This window comes from Mustelus asterias, chromosome 14, assembly GCF_964213995.1.
Source record: "Mustelus asterias chromosome 14, sMusAst1.hap1.1, whole genome shotgun sequence".
NCBI classification, from domain to species: Eukaryota; Metazoa; Chordata; class Chondrichthyes; order Carcharhiniformes; family Triakidae; genus Mustelus; species Mustelus asterias.
Window position 1 is genome coordinate 57,899,166 of NC_135814.1, and position 18,533 is coordinate 57,917,698.

General features: G+C 38.1%; 1 protein-coding gene across 7 annotated transcripts in view; it reads left to right on the top strand.

Moving 5' to 3' along the window:
- Window positions 1-18,533, top strand: part of LOC144503704 (homeobox protein Hox-D5) — a 38,042-nt gene that overhangs the window by 15,889 nt on the left and 3,620 nt on the right. For 3 of the 7 annotated variants that reach the window (XM_078228463.1, XM_078228462.1, XM_078228461.1), the window contains exons 3-4: window positions 28-1,013; window positions 1,485-2,484. In XM_078228463.1, the coding sequence (XP_078084589.1) occupies window positions 602-1,013; window positions 1,485-1,795 (723 nt within the window). In that variant the 5' untranslated portion in view covers window positions 28-601 and the 3' untranslated portion in view covers window positions 1,796-2,484. Of the gene's footprint in view, window positions 1-27; window positions 1,014-1,484; window positions 2,485-13,748; window positions 13,829-18,533 lie in introns of those variants that run through there. The other 4 variants (XM_078228457.1, XM_078228458.1, XM_078228456.1 and 1 more) reach the window with 2 other exon arrangements.

Genomic DNA, 18,533 nt, shown 5'->3' on the forward strand with positions numbered 1-18,533 from the left:
GGTAATGGCTGTAATTATTTCCCTCAGCTCCGTTATTCCTTTTTTTGGCTAACTGGATGATTCCTTTGTCACCCTGCGTGCGTTGGACTGCTGGCCGTTTCTCCAGGAACCCTCGCTATTGTCCTGCTGTTCCCGGGGAAAAAACTGCAACAACAAACACCAACATGCCGAATGAGTTCGCTCTCCTTGATTTATTTGAAAAGCGGCAAGGAATGGTGGAAATCTCTCTTTTGACAAAAGAGCAAATTACCTGAGCAATATTCGGGCGCTCAGTGAGTGAACAATTATTCTCTCCAAATGGGAAACTCTACTGTGTGTATTTTCCGGAACCAGTTTCAAATACTTAGTGGCTGCTGGGGGGGAGAAAATCAAGACCTTCCAGTTTTTAAATTTATTTTTAAATCAAGGTTTTCTGGACGAAGTTTGTAAAAAATTGTCATTAGCTGTTTCCTTATCCGGGAATCGGGCCCGGCCACGCCATTGGCTCGCACGGTCACATGGGTGACTAACTTTATTCAGTTGACAGCAAGTAGGAGGGCTTTATGGAACGGGAAAAAAAGACAACTGGAGAAAAATTAGTATTTTCCACCTTCAGAAATTAATGACCATGAGTTCGTATTTGATGAACACTAAATATGTGGATCCCAAATTTCCACCTTGCGAGGAATACTCGCAAAATAACTACATACCTGACCACTGCTCAGAGTATTACAACCAGTCGCAGGATTCAGAATTTCAGCACCAAGGAATCTATCCACGGTCAAACTACAGCGGCCAGTCGTACAGCTGCAGCAACGCTCGGGGCTCTCCAGTGCAGCAGAGGGGTCATCTGCAGGCACAGCCCGCTCCTCAGAACCACCTCACAGGGCAGGGGGAGCCCGTTGCACCGCTCCAAGTGTCCATAGGCCGGCCTTGCAGCCAGCAGCAACATAATCCAAAGAGTCAAAACGGCACAGCAACCAAACAGCCAGCAGTGGTTTATCCTTGGATGAAGAAAATCCACGTTAACACGGGTAAGATCCACTTTTTGGTTTCCCTTTCGCCCCCCCACCTCCCCCCTCCTCTACCTCCCCTCCCCACCCCCCATGCTGCATCGCCATCCCTGGCAAATATTTGTGACCCATTGATACAGGTCTACCGTAAATAACTCCTTCAAGGGAGGATTTATGAGCGGTTTTTAAAAAGACCAGCAATTACACCCATCATAAATTTTTATTGCTGAGGAAATAGGCCGCTGGCCATGTGGCTGGCTCCATGTGAAAACTCGAGCCTGAGAGTAACAGGGACATGTTATATCCCCAATTCCGAAAGAACTTTAAAGTGATCCTTAGTAACAATATATATATATATATTTGAACTTCCTAGCAGAGATACTATTACAGTGCAGTGTGCGTGCAGGCGTTGCCTTTAGGACTGACTGGTGAAAGCGGCTGACAAACTTTAGGTGCAGATTTGAATGGTTTTTGAATTGTTTTGTTTTTCAGTGAACCCTAATTACACAGGAGGGGAACCAAAACGTTCACGAACTGCCTACACAAGGCAGCAGGTTTTAGAACTGGAAAAGGAATTCCATTTTAACAGGTATCTGACACGACGACGTCGGATTGAAATAGCTCACACTTTATGTCTTTCCGAACGCCAGATCAAAATTTGGTTTCAGAACAGAAGAATGAAGTGGAAAAAAGATCACAAACTGCCTAACACAAAGACCAGATCCTCTGGTTCTTCCTCGACTTCCAATCAACAGTTACAAACTGTTTCCAAGGACCAACAAACAGACCTCACAAGTTTATAGAAACACTTCTTCTAAGTGGCTCTTTAAGTGTATATAATGAGACATTTCCAGGCAGAAATTGCATGTACCGATAACATGGCTTGTAGGTGCTTTCCTGCTGATTTTTATGGCATTGAAGGGACCTTGTCTTGTGCCTCACCTTTGTTCTTAAATGTAGGAAATGAAACAATAAAAAAGGAGAAAGTCACCTTAGCTGCAGCTGAAACCATTGCGATTTTAGTCAGTGGCTATTCTTATCATGCAGTACACCTTAGTAACCTTAACAAGTGCGAGGCATTAAGACCTTGACGACATGGCGAGGTGTACACTCCAGGAAGATACATGTGTAGTCTGCTCGCATGAAAATGAAAGGCTCCGACGCTTGTTCATGGTCTTTTATTTTACAATGAAGGCCCAGTGATTTGTTGTGGTAATTTCTGATTTCCACAGCTATTTTGCTTGTAATGTGCATTTTTGCGATTCCATCTCTTTGTGTATGTTGTGTTGGTATTTGAGATTTATAGTGATCAGGAATTAGATAGTATTATGTGGTTTCTTTATTTAAAATGAGAAAATGGTATTTGTAATTGTGCTGCTGGATGGATTATTGTTACAAGTCTACAATGCAAGATTGCATACATTTTTATGTTCAAGAACGATACCAAAATTCGTACGCACTACTAAAGTTCAAAAATAAATTTAGTAGTAATAAGCTGAATAGCGTGAGTGGTTTTCCTTTTTCGGTATCTGCACATGGAATCTTGTATGTGACGACCGTTCCTGTTGCGACGCTATCGTGTGCAAATGTCATGAAAATAGACCTTACATGCAACAATACAAAATGCCAAAAAATCCAGTGTCTCCAATTCAATATCAAATTAGGTAAAGACACCAACCGATGTAATCTAAAGCAAGATTTCTGAAAGAGAAATGCGGTTAGTGAAATATTGCAACAGTACTTTGTGTTCAGGATGCTTGTTAAACTCTGTTTCTCGGGTTGTTAGTTGATAAATGAGTAAGTTGGTTACACCAATCTGTGAACGTTTAGTATTACAAGTGGGAATGCGTTTCCTTTCGATTTTCTCCAGAACGGATGAGCGAACAACAATGCTACAAGGTACACAGTTTAGAAACAGAAACTCTCCACACCGTGCATATTTTGCTTTGTGAAGAGCCCTGTTCGTTTTTTTACCAACCTATTAATCTGTAAAGACACACTGGTGCTTGATTTAGAGGGACAGGGACAATAGCCGAGAGGCTCTTCAATTAGGTAATTTACACCTAAACACAAATTGCTGAAGATTCTTGTTTCTGGCAGTTTGAAGGAAGCTAATGTTATGTTACAAGCATGCGAAACGAGTCAGAACTTCCTGAAACACAGGACTGGATGCACTGTGCCAATATTCTCACGATATCAATCAGTGGCACATTGGTATGTCATGGAGATTTCGCATTCAATTCCTTTATGCGATGTTTTAAACCGGTCATTCATTGCAGGATATCCAGATATTTAAATGGAATGAAGTCTTCTTGGTGCCCCGAAGGAAAAGCTCATTAGATATTCGAACATGCCTTACTGCTTTCATGATAACATTACCTCCATAAGCTAAATATAAAGATACATTTTTTAAATTCTCAAGAAACCCTTCCGGCCACAGCTAATATAAGTTATTTTTGTGTGAGGAATTGTCCAACCTTTGAAGGTACAGCCTTCTCACAATGAAGCGTGTTTTCTCTGAATTCTCTTAATCATGAGAGGGGGAAAAAAACGGCGAGCGATTGTGTTTAGTTGTGTGATTACAATTGAGGGCTATCTCCTCACACATTACTAAAACCGCGCGAACAAATGTGAGATGGCTTAGATTTCGGCCGTTTGATTTTTCTGCCACCCGCAAAACTGGAGCTTTGGAAAAGAAAGATGGCGAGTGTCCACAATATTGCCTTAAAATAATCGAAGCTAACGGTAGAAAGGCTGTGTATTTAAAGGGAGAAAAAAGTCCGGAGGGTATCGTGTTAATGGGCTAGCTAATCCGCTAAAAGGAAACCGTGCCAAACCAACTCTCAGGAAATCATTATTCGCAATCACGCAGCAATTTAGATGGAAATGCCAGAATTCCGTCAAAATGCAAGAAGTCAAGAAAATCTATTTCCGAGGAATTTCGATGTTCAAACTCGATTTTGTAGCATTCAGTAACAAAAGAAAGTTGGCGGTGCAGCTCTCTTTCCTGTCCCTTTACTGCCCTGCAAGCCTGCAGCTGGCTTAGCTGGACATGGGCTGTTTGAAAAGGCGAATTCCAAGATGCTTTGTTCTTTATAGGATAAGCCGTGTAGTTCTCAGACTTGCACATGACATTACTATAATATATCCACGTCTTGATATTATAAATGAGTGATATTCTCTATGCCATTTAAATCATTGTCATCAGCACAAAACGCTAAGGTTCACGCGAAGCAAAGATGTCCTTTTCTGACGCCTTCATGTTGAGAAGCTGAAAAGGTATTTTTACTGAAGTTCGGCTAAACTGTAGAAACAGGTTCACCAAGAGGACAAATTTTCTATTCGATTAGCTGTATTTCAGCCTGGAGGACTGACCTCTAAACCCTTGACCTTTTGGACTCAATCCTACCCTTCGCCTTTTCTATGTGTTTCAACACAGACACCCTCTAGTTAAAGCCAGTTGAAATAGTTTCTCACGTATGAACTACTCCAATTTCTACAGGGGTAACTTTTGCATCTATTCTCAGGACATGTAGATTTTAGGATCATGCACGGTGCCTCTAAACCCCACTTTTCTCCCACCCTCGCACCTTCACAGAAGTGACATTTCAGCCGTTACCTCTAATGATAGAACATAGACCTTGTTCATTTACTCAGCTTCAGACGTTGCCTATTTTTCAACTCAATATGTTCTTGCTCTGCTTTCTACGATGCTGAATAAAGTAAATGCTCAGAAACTCTCCCAAACATTTATCTCTTAGTATTTGCATTGAGATTCCCACTGTAATTCTTTCTCCATATAGGCGCCACAAAAATATAGTTTTGCCACATTCATTGATATGTTCAAAACATTCGAAGTCGCGTTGCAGCGGTTGATGTTTGTGTGGAATAACGGCCCATGTTGGTTTCACAAGCCAGAATTGAATTCATGCCAGTTAAAAGACATCCCAGCATATGTAACAGTAAAACAATAAAAACAAATAAACAAAACGTCCAGTAGTACGATTGGAAGTAATTATATTCTCGAGCAGTGTTGCATCCTTATTATGGATAAGATTTCAGAATGTTGTCATAATTCATTTGTTTTAACTAAAAGAAGTCACATTTTCGTCTCTGAGTAGACACAGCATCCTGTCGTGTAGGTGTTTCGGCCTGGCCCATGTTATGCCGAGTTATAACTCATATTAACACCCCACCCTCCCCCCACCCAAAAAAAGTCTGCCCCGTCCACTATGACAGTTGAGTGCAATGGAGTCTCCTTTCTCTTTTACAACCACCCACGAAAAGTGAAACTGAACGAACTTTTAAAAATATTTTGTAATATTTGGTCAAACAGAGGTCACTGAAACCCAGTTACAATGTGTGCGAAAAGCCCCAATAAGTAGCAATTAATCAGCGGCAAATGTTGTCTTTTCCAAGGCACAGTCTAAATGACCAGAGCATATATATGCTGAAAGAAGCTGTAAGCAGTATATGACTTTGACTTTTGTGCAACACCTATCTCCTTGAAAAGCAGTCTACTTTTAACCGCAGTTACCACCAAGGTCAATTGATAACGTCTCATATTCATTTAGTCATGTAATTTATCAATATTTAACCTATCCAGCTACACGTATTAGTAGGCACTGGTTACAATTCATAATTCAGATGTTTTAAATTCAGAATCTTAATTATTTTCAAGTTCTTTCACTGTGTAATTTGTCACATAAATATCGAGTAGGCAAACAAGGGAAGCACAGAACATAAAAGTAAACAACATCATGATTTCTGAACTGTTATATCATTCAAAATTCACAACGTCACATATAATATCAATCACAATCAATCAACTTGCATATTTATATCTATCGACGCTCAACACAGCTCCCCATGGCTACATATAACCATTATATCTAGCTGTGTGTTGTTTGTATGCATGTATCTAGTATGTATTTATGTATATGCATGTATGTACATGTGCATGTGTACATATGTGGATATGGCCACGGTATATGTATTGATGTATGCGTGTATGTATATATGCGTGGGTGCGTATGCGATAATGTACATGCATACTTTTGGTACACGCATGTATTTAGCTCCATGCACGTTTAAAGGACAAATACGGGCATTAAATGACCCACCTTTTATGATTTGACTTCCTTAAAATGGAAATAATTTTAATATTTAGTTTCATGGAACAAATCCGAATAAACTTAAACTTAAATGAGGAATGTTCACTGAACTGTTATTGTTATGTGTACACTGCCCCGTTATTTTGCTCCTAGCCTGGAAAGAGAAACAGCTGAAAGGAAGGCAAAGAGTCAATCCGACCATGCCATAGGCTGGTCATTCAAAATGGGACAAAGCTGATGCAACCCAACGCTACTAAACAGCCATATTTGTTAGTCTTTCCCTTTAGAATTTTAAAAGATATTTACCAACCAAATATTTCTCAAATGGTAAAGACTTATACATTTTATGATTATGTCCAGAAGAGGTGGCAAGATTTTATGTATCCTTTTATATTTGATTCGGCCACGTGATTTACTAAATAATTAATGCAGTACGTCCCGAAAGAAACACGGCGTCGTCATTAATCGGCCAAGCAAAGGACTCTATCACACTTGAAAAGTGAACAGATCCCAAGAATATTATATACAAATGGTCCGCTATTTCACTTTGCTGTTGTGGTTCGTTGCCAGAAACTGAAAAATGGAAGCTTGGTAGGTAAACAATTTTAGTTTTGTTTCTGCTAAGATAGCAAATGAATGTAACTGTCATATATATTTGATGAATAGCGCCCTTTGCTTCTTACTCTGTGCTACCAGGCGACAGTCATAAGTTGTAGTAGGCAGATATACTGACCTTCTATTCGGATTAGCTTTAACATTTTGGAACAACCATGATAAACTTCAGATGCAGAAATTTGTACCGGCTGCATTTTGGAGGTGGGGGTAAATGTTAGTAAGGCTGCGATGAGATTATTATTAAGGCGTAGTTGAGTGTCATGAAATGGCGTAGATTTTACGGTTTAGTTGTGCTTTATTGCAAACAATGCCGGCTGTCATGGCATCTGCTGCCTATTTGTACACAGTGAAATAGAGGCCTGAGTTTATATTGAATACCACGAGTCATATATTTTGTTTTCTTTGAGATGTAATGGAAAGTCTGTAAATGAGATTCAACTAGAACAATTGCAGGTACCCACGTCTACAGAAACTATATTCATGAACGTTTGGTGCTTCATTTTTTAATAGATGTTTTGCTTTAAAAGATGAAACAAATGTTTCCTTTGCACCTACGGGGATTTGATTTGACAGAAAATGAGTTTTTGTCTTTCCTATAGTAGTCTGTTAAATGATTATCCACAAAACTAGGAGAGCGTGCTTGACTCATTTAAATAATAAATGGTTGCGATTTCTACCCAGAGCAGGAACAAACTGTGTTTTCACTGTCGGTACATGTTATAATGTAATAAAATTGTTCTATTCTGATTTGCTGATTTGAGGTTAGTATGATAATAATAGGATGTCGTATTAAAGTATGCCTCACATGTATAATATAGATAATACAACACAATAAAGTACAAGCATAATCTGGCTTTTTATTGTTGGCCGTTTAATAATAATGTGCAAAAGTTTTATTCTTGTGGTAAAGGTTAAAAACAAATGCAAGTCAACATTTTAAGGTGTAAAGTGAAACAGTAATATCAGACCTTAACCTAAGTTATAGTTGTAGCGTCGGAGTGGCATATCATGACAGCTCAGTTCCTAAACCTCTTTCTAAAAGTGTAATTAAACTGCATACATTACTGTGGCAAATGCAGATATCTTTTGAAAAAGGATTTTATTCAATTGATTGGAGATATTTTACAAAATGAACCTCGGCATTTATTGCTTCCGTTGCTTTTGTCACAAAACACTTCTGGAAATTGAATTTGTGCTGTCGTCACGTGTGTAAAGTCAACGCTCGTTTCCTTTTTTAATAAATTATGCATTAAAACAATAACCTATTAATTCAGTTATTCGCCGATGACAAATGCAGCGCTGTTTTACTGATGACAAAGCTGCGGTCGTACCGCCAAGTTACTCTTTTGCCGACTCTCACTTCAACTCAGTGTCATCTACCGTTAAATTCCACTCTAGCGAAGGACTAGGCAGACACGAATCAATGAAAACGCTTTAATTACAACTTTTTCATTAAATCGGAAGAAAGTTGTTGTTGGGGAGGGTGGGGGTTGGGGGGTCAACAATTTTCCACTGTTATAAATCACTACCAGTAATTCCTGAAAGGCTGCCGAGACCAGGCGAAGATTGTAAATCTCTCCTTTTTATTGCTGTATGAACATATGCTGCAGTCGAAGCCGTCTTCAGGTCCCCATTTGATTATATTCCACGTAAAGCTGAGTTCCCACAGTGGCAAGCATTAACACTTAGTTGCTTCATCTTAGTCTCCTCATAAAATTATCAGAGAAGGGAAATCTTGCCGTGATAAAATGGTCTATTTACATTTTGGGGATCGAAGAATACTATAACAGTGATTACTTAAAAGTCGCAAACGCGGGATAACTTGAAAGATATAAAAGATTTATCTGTTTTACAAAGCCCTACGACAATCGTTATATTCTGAAAAATCGTCAAAACAGACTTTCGAATTCGCTCAACATAGGTTTTGACCGAAAGTGACGCCTTAGTTAAACATTGAGATGTAAGCCTTATTTTCTTTTAAATAATTTATAATGCAGTAATTGCAAAGCAATATTTTTATAACGACCATATAAGCCACAGAGGGTAAAGTAATTTAGATAAATGTTGCGTTAAGCCAGCGCTAGGTGCAATAAGGTCATGCATTACTGTCAATAGAAATGTTTTTTATTGCTATTAAATTACAGACAAATGTTTCAGATATTAAGAGCAGTTGGAAGTAACATTTAACAGAAATATTAAGCAATTCGATAGAATGTAACTGGAAATTAATTTTCCCTAACCAAAAACATTATATTTCCACAAAACATTTGTCGGGGGTAAATACATAATATTAACAGAGATGAAATGAAACGACATTCAACGCCTGGTTTTGTGAGACGTTTGTGTAACTAGACATTGTCACTGGTCCTTGTGATTTAAACTGCTTCTCCTGAAAGAGAAAGGGAAAATGCCACATTAATTCCTAGTCCACAGACATCAAGTTCATTGCATAAAACTGCAGTTACCAACGATGATTAATTTCTCTTCCTGGAAAGGAGGGAGATTGAGTTTCACAGAAATCGTATCTGCTGCAGCATTTCTTTAACGGCTTCTCTCAACTAATTCCAATCCTAAACGGGATTAATAGGAAGTCCAATTCACTCGCCAGATTTTTATGTGATCACCCCACAACATTTAACCTAAATACATGCTTATTGTAGTTTCATTACATATTTTGTCGCTTTACTCTCAGCTTTGTGTTGGTTTTGAGACCCATTGATATATATTGTTTTCAAAATACGAAAATATTTTAAACCAAATGAAGTGTTTCATGTAAATACGCTGCCTTGGTCATATATAATGTAAATATATGTACATATACACAGAATCCGATTCTTCCAAAAGTAATACTTGTTAGATTAAGTAAATGAGTGCACTAATCAACTCAATACACCAGGAGGAATGATAAGCAGCCTGCAGCCTAGAGGCTATGAAAAGGCAATAAAATACAAATCTATTGTTCAATTTAGTGAACGTGGTACTGTTCTGAAAGACGCTACCTCACAATGCTTTTACAAATGCAACACCGAATATTTAATTTTCATTCAGCTCTTCATTAGTGTTAATGTAAGAAGTGACTCAAAGCACCAAACAATCCATATTAAATAGATGTTAGTGAGGTAGCGCTGGCTCAACTTACTGGCTCAATCAGAACAATCTGGTAACACAGATCACGTGAACAAATATGCCTGTATCTTGAGGCAGCGCCTATATTTTCTGATTATAAAAGGTATCCGTTGCACTATAAAATTCATAAATTGCAACTTTTTTTAAAGGAATACCTACCGGTTTATCAATACCATTTCCTCGTCGAATGCTCGATTCTAAAGTCTCGGTTTAGATCTAAAAGCTAATGCATCTCTGTACGCCGTTTTTATTGGTAGTTGTCCCTGAGACTGAAGCCATTTCTATCGGGAATACCGTCTGCATTTCGTATCGAAATGTCTGCAAAACCGCAAGATCTGGTTTAAGACAGCACTGTCTCCAGACAAACGGCGCAGGATATTATTCGCAGCTGCAGGCTAAGAAATTGAGTTTGAGAAGCATAGATTTATGATAAATTGACACACAGGTAAGCAATCGTATGATAATATGCAACCTTTAGTAGTAGGTTTGGATAATGCCTTCAGCAAGAAGGCATATTATTCATGCCAAATTGTATGAAATTCTGAAACAAACTAGTGCATTGTTCCCATTTCAGAAGCAAACCAGGAACCTGATTTTGTAGCAAGGAATGGCGATTTATAGAGGAAAGAAACATTTGCTCCTTCACCAAAGTGCGCAATTTGAGAAAGGTTAGATCGGACAATCCAGAGCAGTCCCAGATTTGTCTTGTGGCGCATTTTAGCTGATTCTGCAGTTTTATGTAAAAGGAAAACGAAATAAAAAGGCACAGAAACCCAGGGAACTTTTCAAACTGTCACTAGCAAACTTAGATCGTAAATCACATTAATTTGTTGTCTCTAGCTTATCGTCAGGCTGCAGTCTTCTTTGATTTATGCGCTTCAGAAATATATTGCGGGCTAAAGTTATTGCAGCAGCCTGTATAAATTATTTCTCAATTAATGTTATTGTCCTTCAAGGAAAACTATTTGTGAATTTCTTGGAAATCACCATATCTGTATTTTTTAAATGTATTTAAATATTAAATAAATATCAATATTATTTTAACTCAACAATCGTGTCAGAAGATAATCTCTGTACAATATTTTTGTAGTGATCCTCTTTACAGTTAACCAATTTGGGTAAATTTCAAAAACGAAATCATCATATTTAAATCCAGATATATGGGCGAACTTGTTCCAGTAGATTCTAAATTTTTAATGTTAACTTGTTTTTTTTCTCTTTCAGTTCTAGAAACGCATTCAATTACTCTTATTAATTGCTATTAAGAATGCAACTTTATTATTTTCCAGTTGTATAGTAATAATTCCTACTTTTAGACATATCTTAATGCTATTACTGTACATAACACGCTGATCTGAAGTTAATCTAAGGTAGGATCGGGAATATGATTCAAGTTGTTTCTTTTAGAAATTCCATTTTAAGTTCATATAACAGTAGTACTATTCGCTGTAATCTGAATATTAATAACGGAGGGTGTTTCGTTTTTCTTCTTAATGTAAACATAAATTATCCAAATTTACATTATTCGCATGCAGATTTGGGCATTTTCTCAGAATGTCCACAGACATAAATGTTGTTTTGCAGTCTGCATACGTGCTTTGCTCGGTAAAAACTTTTGCGTGGAGCATTTTTCATTGCTGCATGCCTCGAAGCTGCTGGGCTGCCATGTTAGTCAGCTGAATCCAATTACTCTGAGTAGCATTTCATTTTGCTCGATGGGGCCACTCATTTATAACTTCACCTAAAATTTCAATAAACCTCTCCTCGGCTCACGTCATGGTAACCATCAACATTCGCTTGTTCGTGTGGCTTTAAAACTTTTCATCTCTGACAAAAAGTTACAACTTTTTCAGGCACCATGTACAGTAACCGCCCTGGACTCATGGCTTGTGCTGCACTGTGTTTTGGCAGACACTGGAAGTAATAAACAAGGCATCATTCTCAAAATCAGTTTAGCAATTTAGGAAAGTGACAAGAAAAGTTTTCCAGAACTTTCCGACGTATTCATGCTGCCCACACTATTTTACACGGATATTCCGCTTCTAACTTCTAGGATGGTAGTTTGAGAGCTCTCTTACACTGCTGCGAAATCAATAAGATGTTTAAAAACTTACCGTCCAGGTCATAGCTGAGCACACTTAAGTTATCAGTGACTGTTTGAAAGCAGCCAAGTGTTTAAAGCTTGCCGAATGTTCTTGCTTTCTGGAAAAGTAGCGACTTTGCCCTGCAAATACTTAATTTACTTCGTGATTACTGAGAAATAAAACCTTTTAAATTGACGTATGGCCACGTGAATACATTACACACATTATGGTGGGAGGCATTGGACCGAGGACGCGATGCCTTGCCGTCTGTGATTTGGATCCTCTTCTAACTTCAAACTATATAGACACAAGTTGGTGAGACTAGTTTGCAAAGTGCTGCGTCTTAGTGGGATTAAAGAGGGATAGAAAAGCCATGGTGAAGTTGTGTGATGGGCTGTATTGTGAGGTAGTGGAGGCGCTTCCGTTCGTTGTTCATTAAGTGGTGAGTTATTGCTGTACAAGCCAAAGGTCATTTCAAAGCCTTATGATTCTTACATATTGTCATCTAATGACGGCGATTTCTTTGTCCCTCTGATCTGCCCACAGTTGCTTTTTTTCTTTCTTAAATATATTTTCAAACGTAAAGCATGTGCTTTGAATTGATATAACATTCCCTGAAATGCAGATCCTGCCTGACTTCAGCTTCGTTTCACCTCCCATCTGCTTCTTGTAGATTGATTTGGAGTTTGGGGGATTCGGCCGTGCTGTGTTATTGCATTTTAGTTACTTTTTTTTGTATAACCAAACTCTTTATAGCGAGCATTATGAGCCTGCCTGATCGATATAAAATATTACATGATGTTTGGTATCCCAATGACAAAGCATAACCGCCTGTCAATATAATACATTATTCATGAACTTTATATATGGCGCCAGGCCCTTTCTTGCTAACCTCCATATTTGTATTGTTATGTTAGCTGGCTATAAAATGTTCGACAACGGTGGTAGTTTCTGCTTAAACGCACAGATTTAAACTTCATCAGGAAAAGAAATAGACGCCTTTTTTTTATTATGAAGAATGTTAATACTGGCAATCTGCAAAGAGTGGGTTGGAGTGAGTTCGAGGAAACCAAGAGACTGCATGATATAAAATTGTGATTCTTATTTACTGCTCCGTTCAGGCCCATTTTCCATGAAAGGGCCCCACTGAACGATCTATTTCCCTACCAAGTGCAGTAGGCCCCAAAATATCATGTTCATTGGGTAATAAGCCCACCCTCGAGGCACATTTCTGGTACTTTAAATTGAAGTTCCGATCTGAAATGCTTGATGCTATTAATAGCTTTATGTTTCCGCAATAACAATTTGGATTATGAAAATCGCTGGAAAAGAATGATTTGTTATTGTGTACTCAGATTCTCGGGAGGCGGTTCTTCGGCATATTTTTTAAAGAAGCCAAATGTCCTACCGTAATCTGTACCGACTTTAAATTTATTTAACCCTTTCTTCCCTCCTTTTTAAATTCACTGACAATGCAGCTCGCCTCATTAATCATGTAGCATTGCTATTTAGTGGTATCCAATTTCTAATTTCGGAAACAAAGCAAGTTAACATTCTTTTATTTTTTAAAAATATAACCAAATCACGAAGCCATTTGATTAAAGCTCACAAGGAAACATTGTTTTTTTTTCCACGCATTTTATGTAAATAACAAAGAAATACATTGTCCACAGTCAGAAATGGATCTTAGCGGCCCGTTGCAAGGTCCTTTCCCTTCTTTGTTTGATAGCAGTCAATAAGATGACCTAAAATATATAGCATATAGAGAAATGATATTAGTGTCGATGAAAGTATTTAATTACATTTTCTGCTTTCAGAACAAAACCCGTGCCCTCTGATCAATCTGGACAGATTCCAAATCCAATCCAACCAAAAGAAGATAGAAAAAAAATCGGTGGTGAGTTTTTATACTTTTCACTCCTTCCCATTTGTAGCAGAATCTGGTGTTCTGGTCAATAAGTAAATGAAATTTACCCCTGGGGATTTAGTTCATGGTTTTATATCTTAACCACCGGAACACATACAGAAGAAACGAAATACATTATTTAAACAGGCAGGGAGGTGATCATTGAGTTTCCTCATTGGTGCCTGTTATTGCGCCTATTAAGAATCTGTTTCTTCTCTGTGCTAGAACCCAATGCTTTTGCAAAATAATCTGTGATTCTGATAAATTGAGTCTGCGTCGTGGTAACACGTCTAGGCAGTGGGCCATTAAGGCCTACGAAAGAACCAGTACAAGTAAAAACGGGAAAGAAATCGTACTTAAGCTAATCACTTCATGGCAAATTTTAATGCCCAGAATGAAGTATGTTTCTAACCAGTATGTACATCTGGGTGCGTTTCATTAAATCTTAAAGGGGGCATGTTTGACGAAGTATTGGAATGATTCCTTTGAGCTGAATACATCCAGTTACTTTGACTTCGGAACTAAAACATTGTTCTTTAATCTTTCTCACGCAGTCTCAACTCCATATCTTTGTTCCATCTCTTTTTCTCTCCTTTTGCAACACATTTCGGACTGTTCCTAGTTTATAAGTTAATTGGGTTGTATAATGGGAGTATTATTTCTGGATAAAACACAAAAATGGATTGTGAATTGGAGTGGGGAACCGCACAATCCATTCAACCGTTATAGTCTACACAATGAGCGCGTTTATCCCACTTACGTTAGATAGAATGAAGGCCCTCACATGAAATAGGTTAACATCTGAAACCGGGTGAATATTTGGTTTAATGATGGAGACCCTGTTGCCTTTATCTACAAATCCTGGATTATTTTTCTAGAGAGGCCATTCGATTTTTAAAATAAAGTTCTTCGATGTCCACAATTTAGGAATCAAACGCAGTTTTGAAAGAGATTGGGTGAGGTGCAAACTGAAATAGGAACAGGTCCCTCTGCCAGGACTGATCCTCAAAGTATAAACATAATCAACATTGCCATGTCCCAAGAATAATCTGCTTCTTCTGGAGCGCAATGGCCGAAGGCAACAAATATTCGTGTGGGATGTTTAACAAAATATATCAGATGGTTAAGCAAGTTCTGAAAATGTGTAGAACTCGTTACAGTTTAAAATAGCTGACATATATCACGAATAAAATTACATTGAAAACGCCTGCCAGACACCGAGTAAAAGTGAAAAGTTTCTTTTGCCTGTTTGATCCCCTTTTTCTCCCGGCTTCATACCTGAAATCAAACCTTTGATTTCAAATTTGGATCCCAGCTGACGTTTAGTAAAGACAGTTTTCAGTTCCTCCCGCTCCAGCCATGCGCTTCTGCTAGATGTGGAAAGCTTGCGGTCTGAGCCGTATTTCAAATTCCCTGGCAAGTTTCAATGGCTTATATAAAATCCTGCAAGAGTTGGCGAAACGCCTCGTAGATAAGAAACTTGTGGAGTCTGGGCATTCTTTTTCTGGTCTTTCCTCCTACGCTGTAACTGTTTTGCACTTCTGAAGATAGCAAGTCTTTGGAAGTGTTTTTCTTTTCATTCTGTAGTGAAGCGTTTACGACCATAGCTCGAGCAGTCATAAATTTTGCGTAGCACACAATGACAGGTGCATTGATATGCACTGTGAGGGCTCTAGCTCCTTAATAACGACGAACTGCCCACCTTTGTGGCTGGCTTTTACATTCTTGGACTACTCTGCTAAGATTAAATTGAAAACAAAAGAAAACGGAAAGCAATTATTTGATTGCTCGTTCAATGATAGAATCTGTTTTTTCAGTAGTCTGGCCATGGTCAAATAAAACAGTACATGTGACATAAAATAGCGAACCAGAGCACACAAGGAAACAAATATTACTAACGATGTAGCTTTACCATTTACTCAAATATGTATTAAAGCGGTTTAACTTTTGTAACACGCTGTATAGACGAATTTGAAACCAAGGAGAATGGTAGATGGAAAGTTAACTCATGACTTCAATCCTTTCATAGTGCATGTGTCACTGGTGCCTCTTTCGCCCTTCTATTTTTCGTTAATGTTGCAGGGAAACTTGCCATTTATGTTGGCCAAGAGTGTTTAATAATTTTTGGCGTAATTTTTCGCCATGGGCCCCGCAGATGCAGATAATGTATTCGGAAACGCACCAAAACTAAAGGGTGATGGTCCAGAACAAGGTGTTACTTATCAAATCTTTGTATTAGGTGATGCACCCTTGCATTTTAAAAAAAACATGTAAGGTAAGAAAGATCTGAAAGATGAACGCAGAAACAGTTGACCATTGTCCAAATGATTTATGGCCCGTGGCTGCGATTTAGGTTCAAACAGAGTTCACAAGCAGTTGGTGTTTCTGAACCAGATCTGCCGCTTCACCACAACCGTTTCACAATACCTTAATATTAATGTTAGTTTTGATATTCTGAAGATAGCGCCCTCAAATCCACTACAATCGAAGGGGCTGGCTGCAATGGCGTAGGTTCAGATCCCGTGGCAGTAAATAATACTGAGTTACTTCCTTATCTCTTACACATAACACAGATTAGATAGGCATTGGAGGGGGTGGGGACTGAGTGAGCAGAAATGCAATTAAATTTCAGATAAATAGCTAAGTAAAGGGCAGCAATATAATGCCAAAATTATTAAACTAGAACGGCGCGCGCATGGATAGGAGGTGAAAGAAGAATAACAAAAGAAAATAAAATGCCACGAAACACAAAAACAAACAACATAGGGCAAGAAAGCAAAACATTGACTTTTTTTCGTAAAGAAACAGCTGAAATGTGCACGTGTGCCTGACTGCTACTTTGGAGGCCGCAGATCATAAACCTCATATTTCATTAGAATGTCAAGTTCTCTATGGCTGAAGGCTTTTTCTAAATGAATCGAAAATCTATTTGTGACGTGATATAGTAGCAGATAAGTCACACGTCCAATGCTTGTGATGGTTTATACGGGAATACGCTTTATTTAAATGATTTTGCAGACTAGGTATCGTACTTAAGACTTAAAACACCGGCCAATCATTTTCGTGTAACGGTTCCAGTATATTCCACAATGATTTGTTTTAACCCTCGTTTTTCGTCATTTAATTCCAGACACAGAAATAACCTCCTAGTTTGACAAATCGCGTAGGCAACCTCAACTCGGAGCACAAGGTGCCATATTTCAATCAAAAAATTTGGCTTTATTGCTGAGCCCCTCACTTCAGCACAAATGCACTTACTGGGGAGTCCCCTCACCATGTTGGATACATTTAATAAGTAATTGGTTCAGAGCTTGCGAGAAACAAAATACGATTGGTTTAATAATAAATTCACAAATACGGGAAGAAGGATTAACAGTTTTGTGTTAGGGTCATCAAATTGCAGAGAGTACATAAATTGGAAAAATATAATATTTAAACAGTTTATATGTAATATAGTGTTTTCAAACAACTATTGTTACAACTACAAGAGTCTGATCTCCATTCTTTCAAATCGATTCTTATATTATGAACATTTATCTCAGAAAGGTTGCCAGTTACTAAAGGCTAAACACGCTTTTACTCGCTTTTTTGTCTTAGGTTACTATGCTGATTATTTTTCCCAGATATGTCCAAAGAGATAATCTTGTCCAGTAATATCTGCTATTTTGCAGACTGCTGCATGAACTAAAACCGATGTAAGCAGCAGAATGCAGATGTAAAATGCTGACTTGCTTATTTCTCTGTTTTAATTAGAACAAAACGATTGAATAGGTGCTAGTTATACTTTAACTAAACTGCCTGCCCTCTGTCATAAAGCAGAGAGATGTAACAGAAAGCAACACATTCCCTTCACACAAACCTCTCTTACGTTGAAGAAAAAGAAACCAACAATGGCGAGGGAACACTTCGTTGGTTTTTCAGCTTTTAAAACTGGTCCGATCCATCATGTCTTGTGTAACACTGTCTAGATCACAGAATAAAACGGTCTGTACCCCCAGCAAATGCTGCAGGCGAACAAGTCGCCTGTGACTATGGTATTTTCGTTCTTTTTGAGAGAGGCCTTTTTGTTTCTCACCATTATAAAAATGGCCTCAATCAGTGAAGCCAGCTGGAATAGCACTGTGTGTCCCACCGAAGTCCACTTCTGTCAAGCATGACTGGGACATTTTTAGCGTTCTTTGACTTCCACTGTTTTGAGTCTACGGAATAATAAAGCCTTAGCATAAAATTCGTTGTTTTCCATGTGGTGTGAAGCATTTCAGAAGTTTATTATATTTCTTAACTGCTAGATAATTATGTCTTGTTAAAAATCAAGATAGCATATTTATAGAAGAGTCATAATCTATGGTAGGTATTAATAAAAGAGTAATGCATTGTGCATTGAAATATTAATAAATTGCCATCGAAGAGGGATGCAACAGCAATACGTTGTTCATCGTTTGAACTATAGATGTTTTCTACTCGCTTCCCGAGTTTACAAATTGAAGCTAATTCCTCAGAAGGTACCAACACATAAACACCTTGTAAAAATATAAATGTCTTCCAGAAGTTGTCGAGTAATTTATATTACATTTCAGCAGCTTATTATCTCGCAAAATAGTAAAATAGTAATTCATAGAAGAAGGGAAACTCAAATTCTGCTGACGGATGTGAAATGAGATTTTATTTATGGGCTGCCGTTTATGTTTTTCACGCT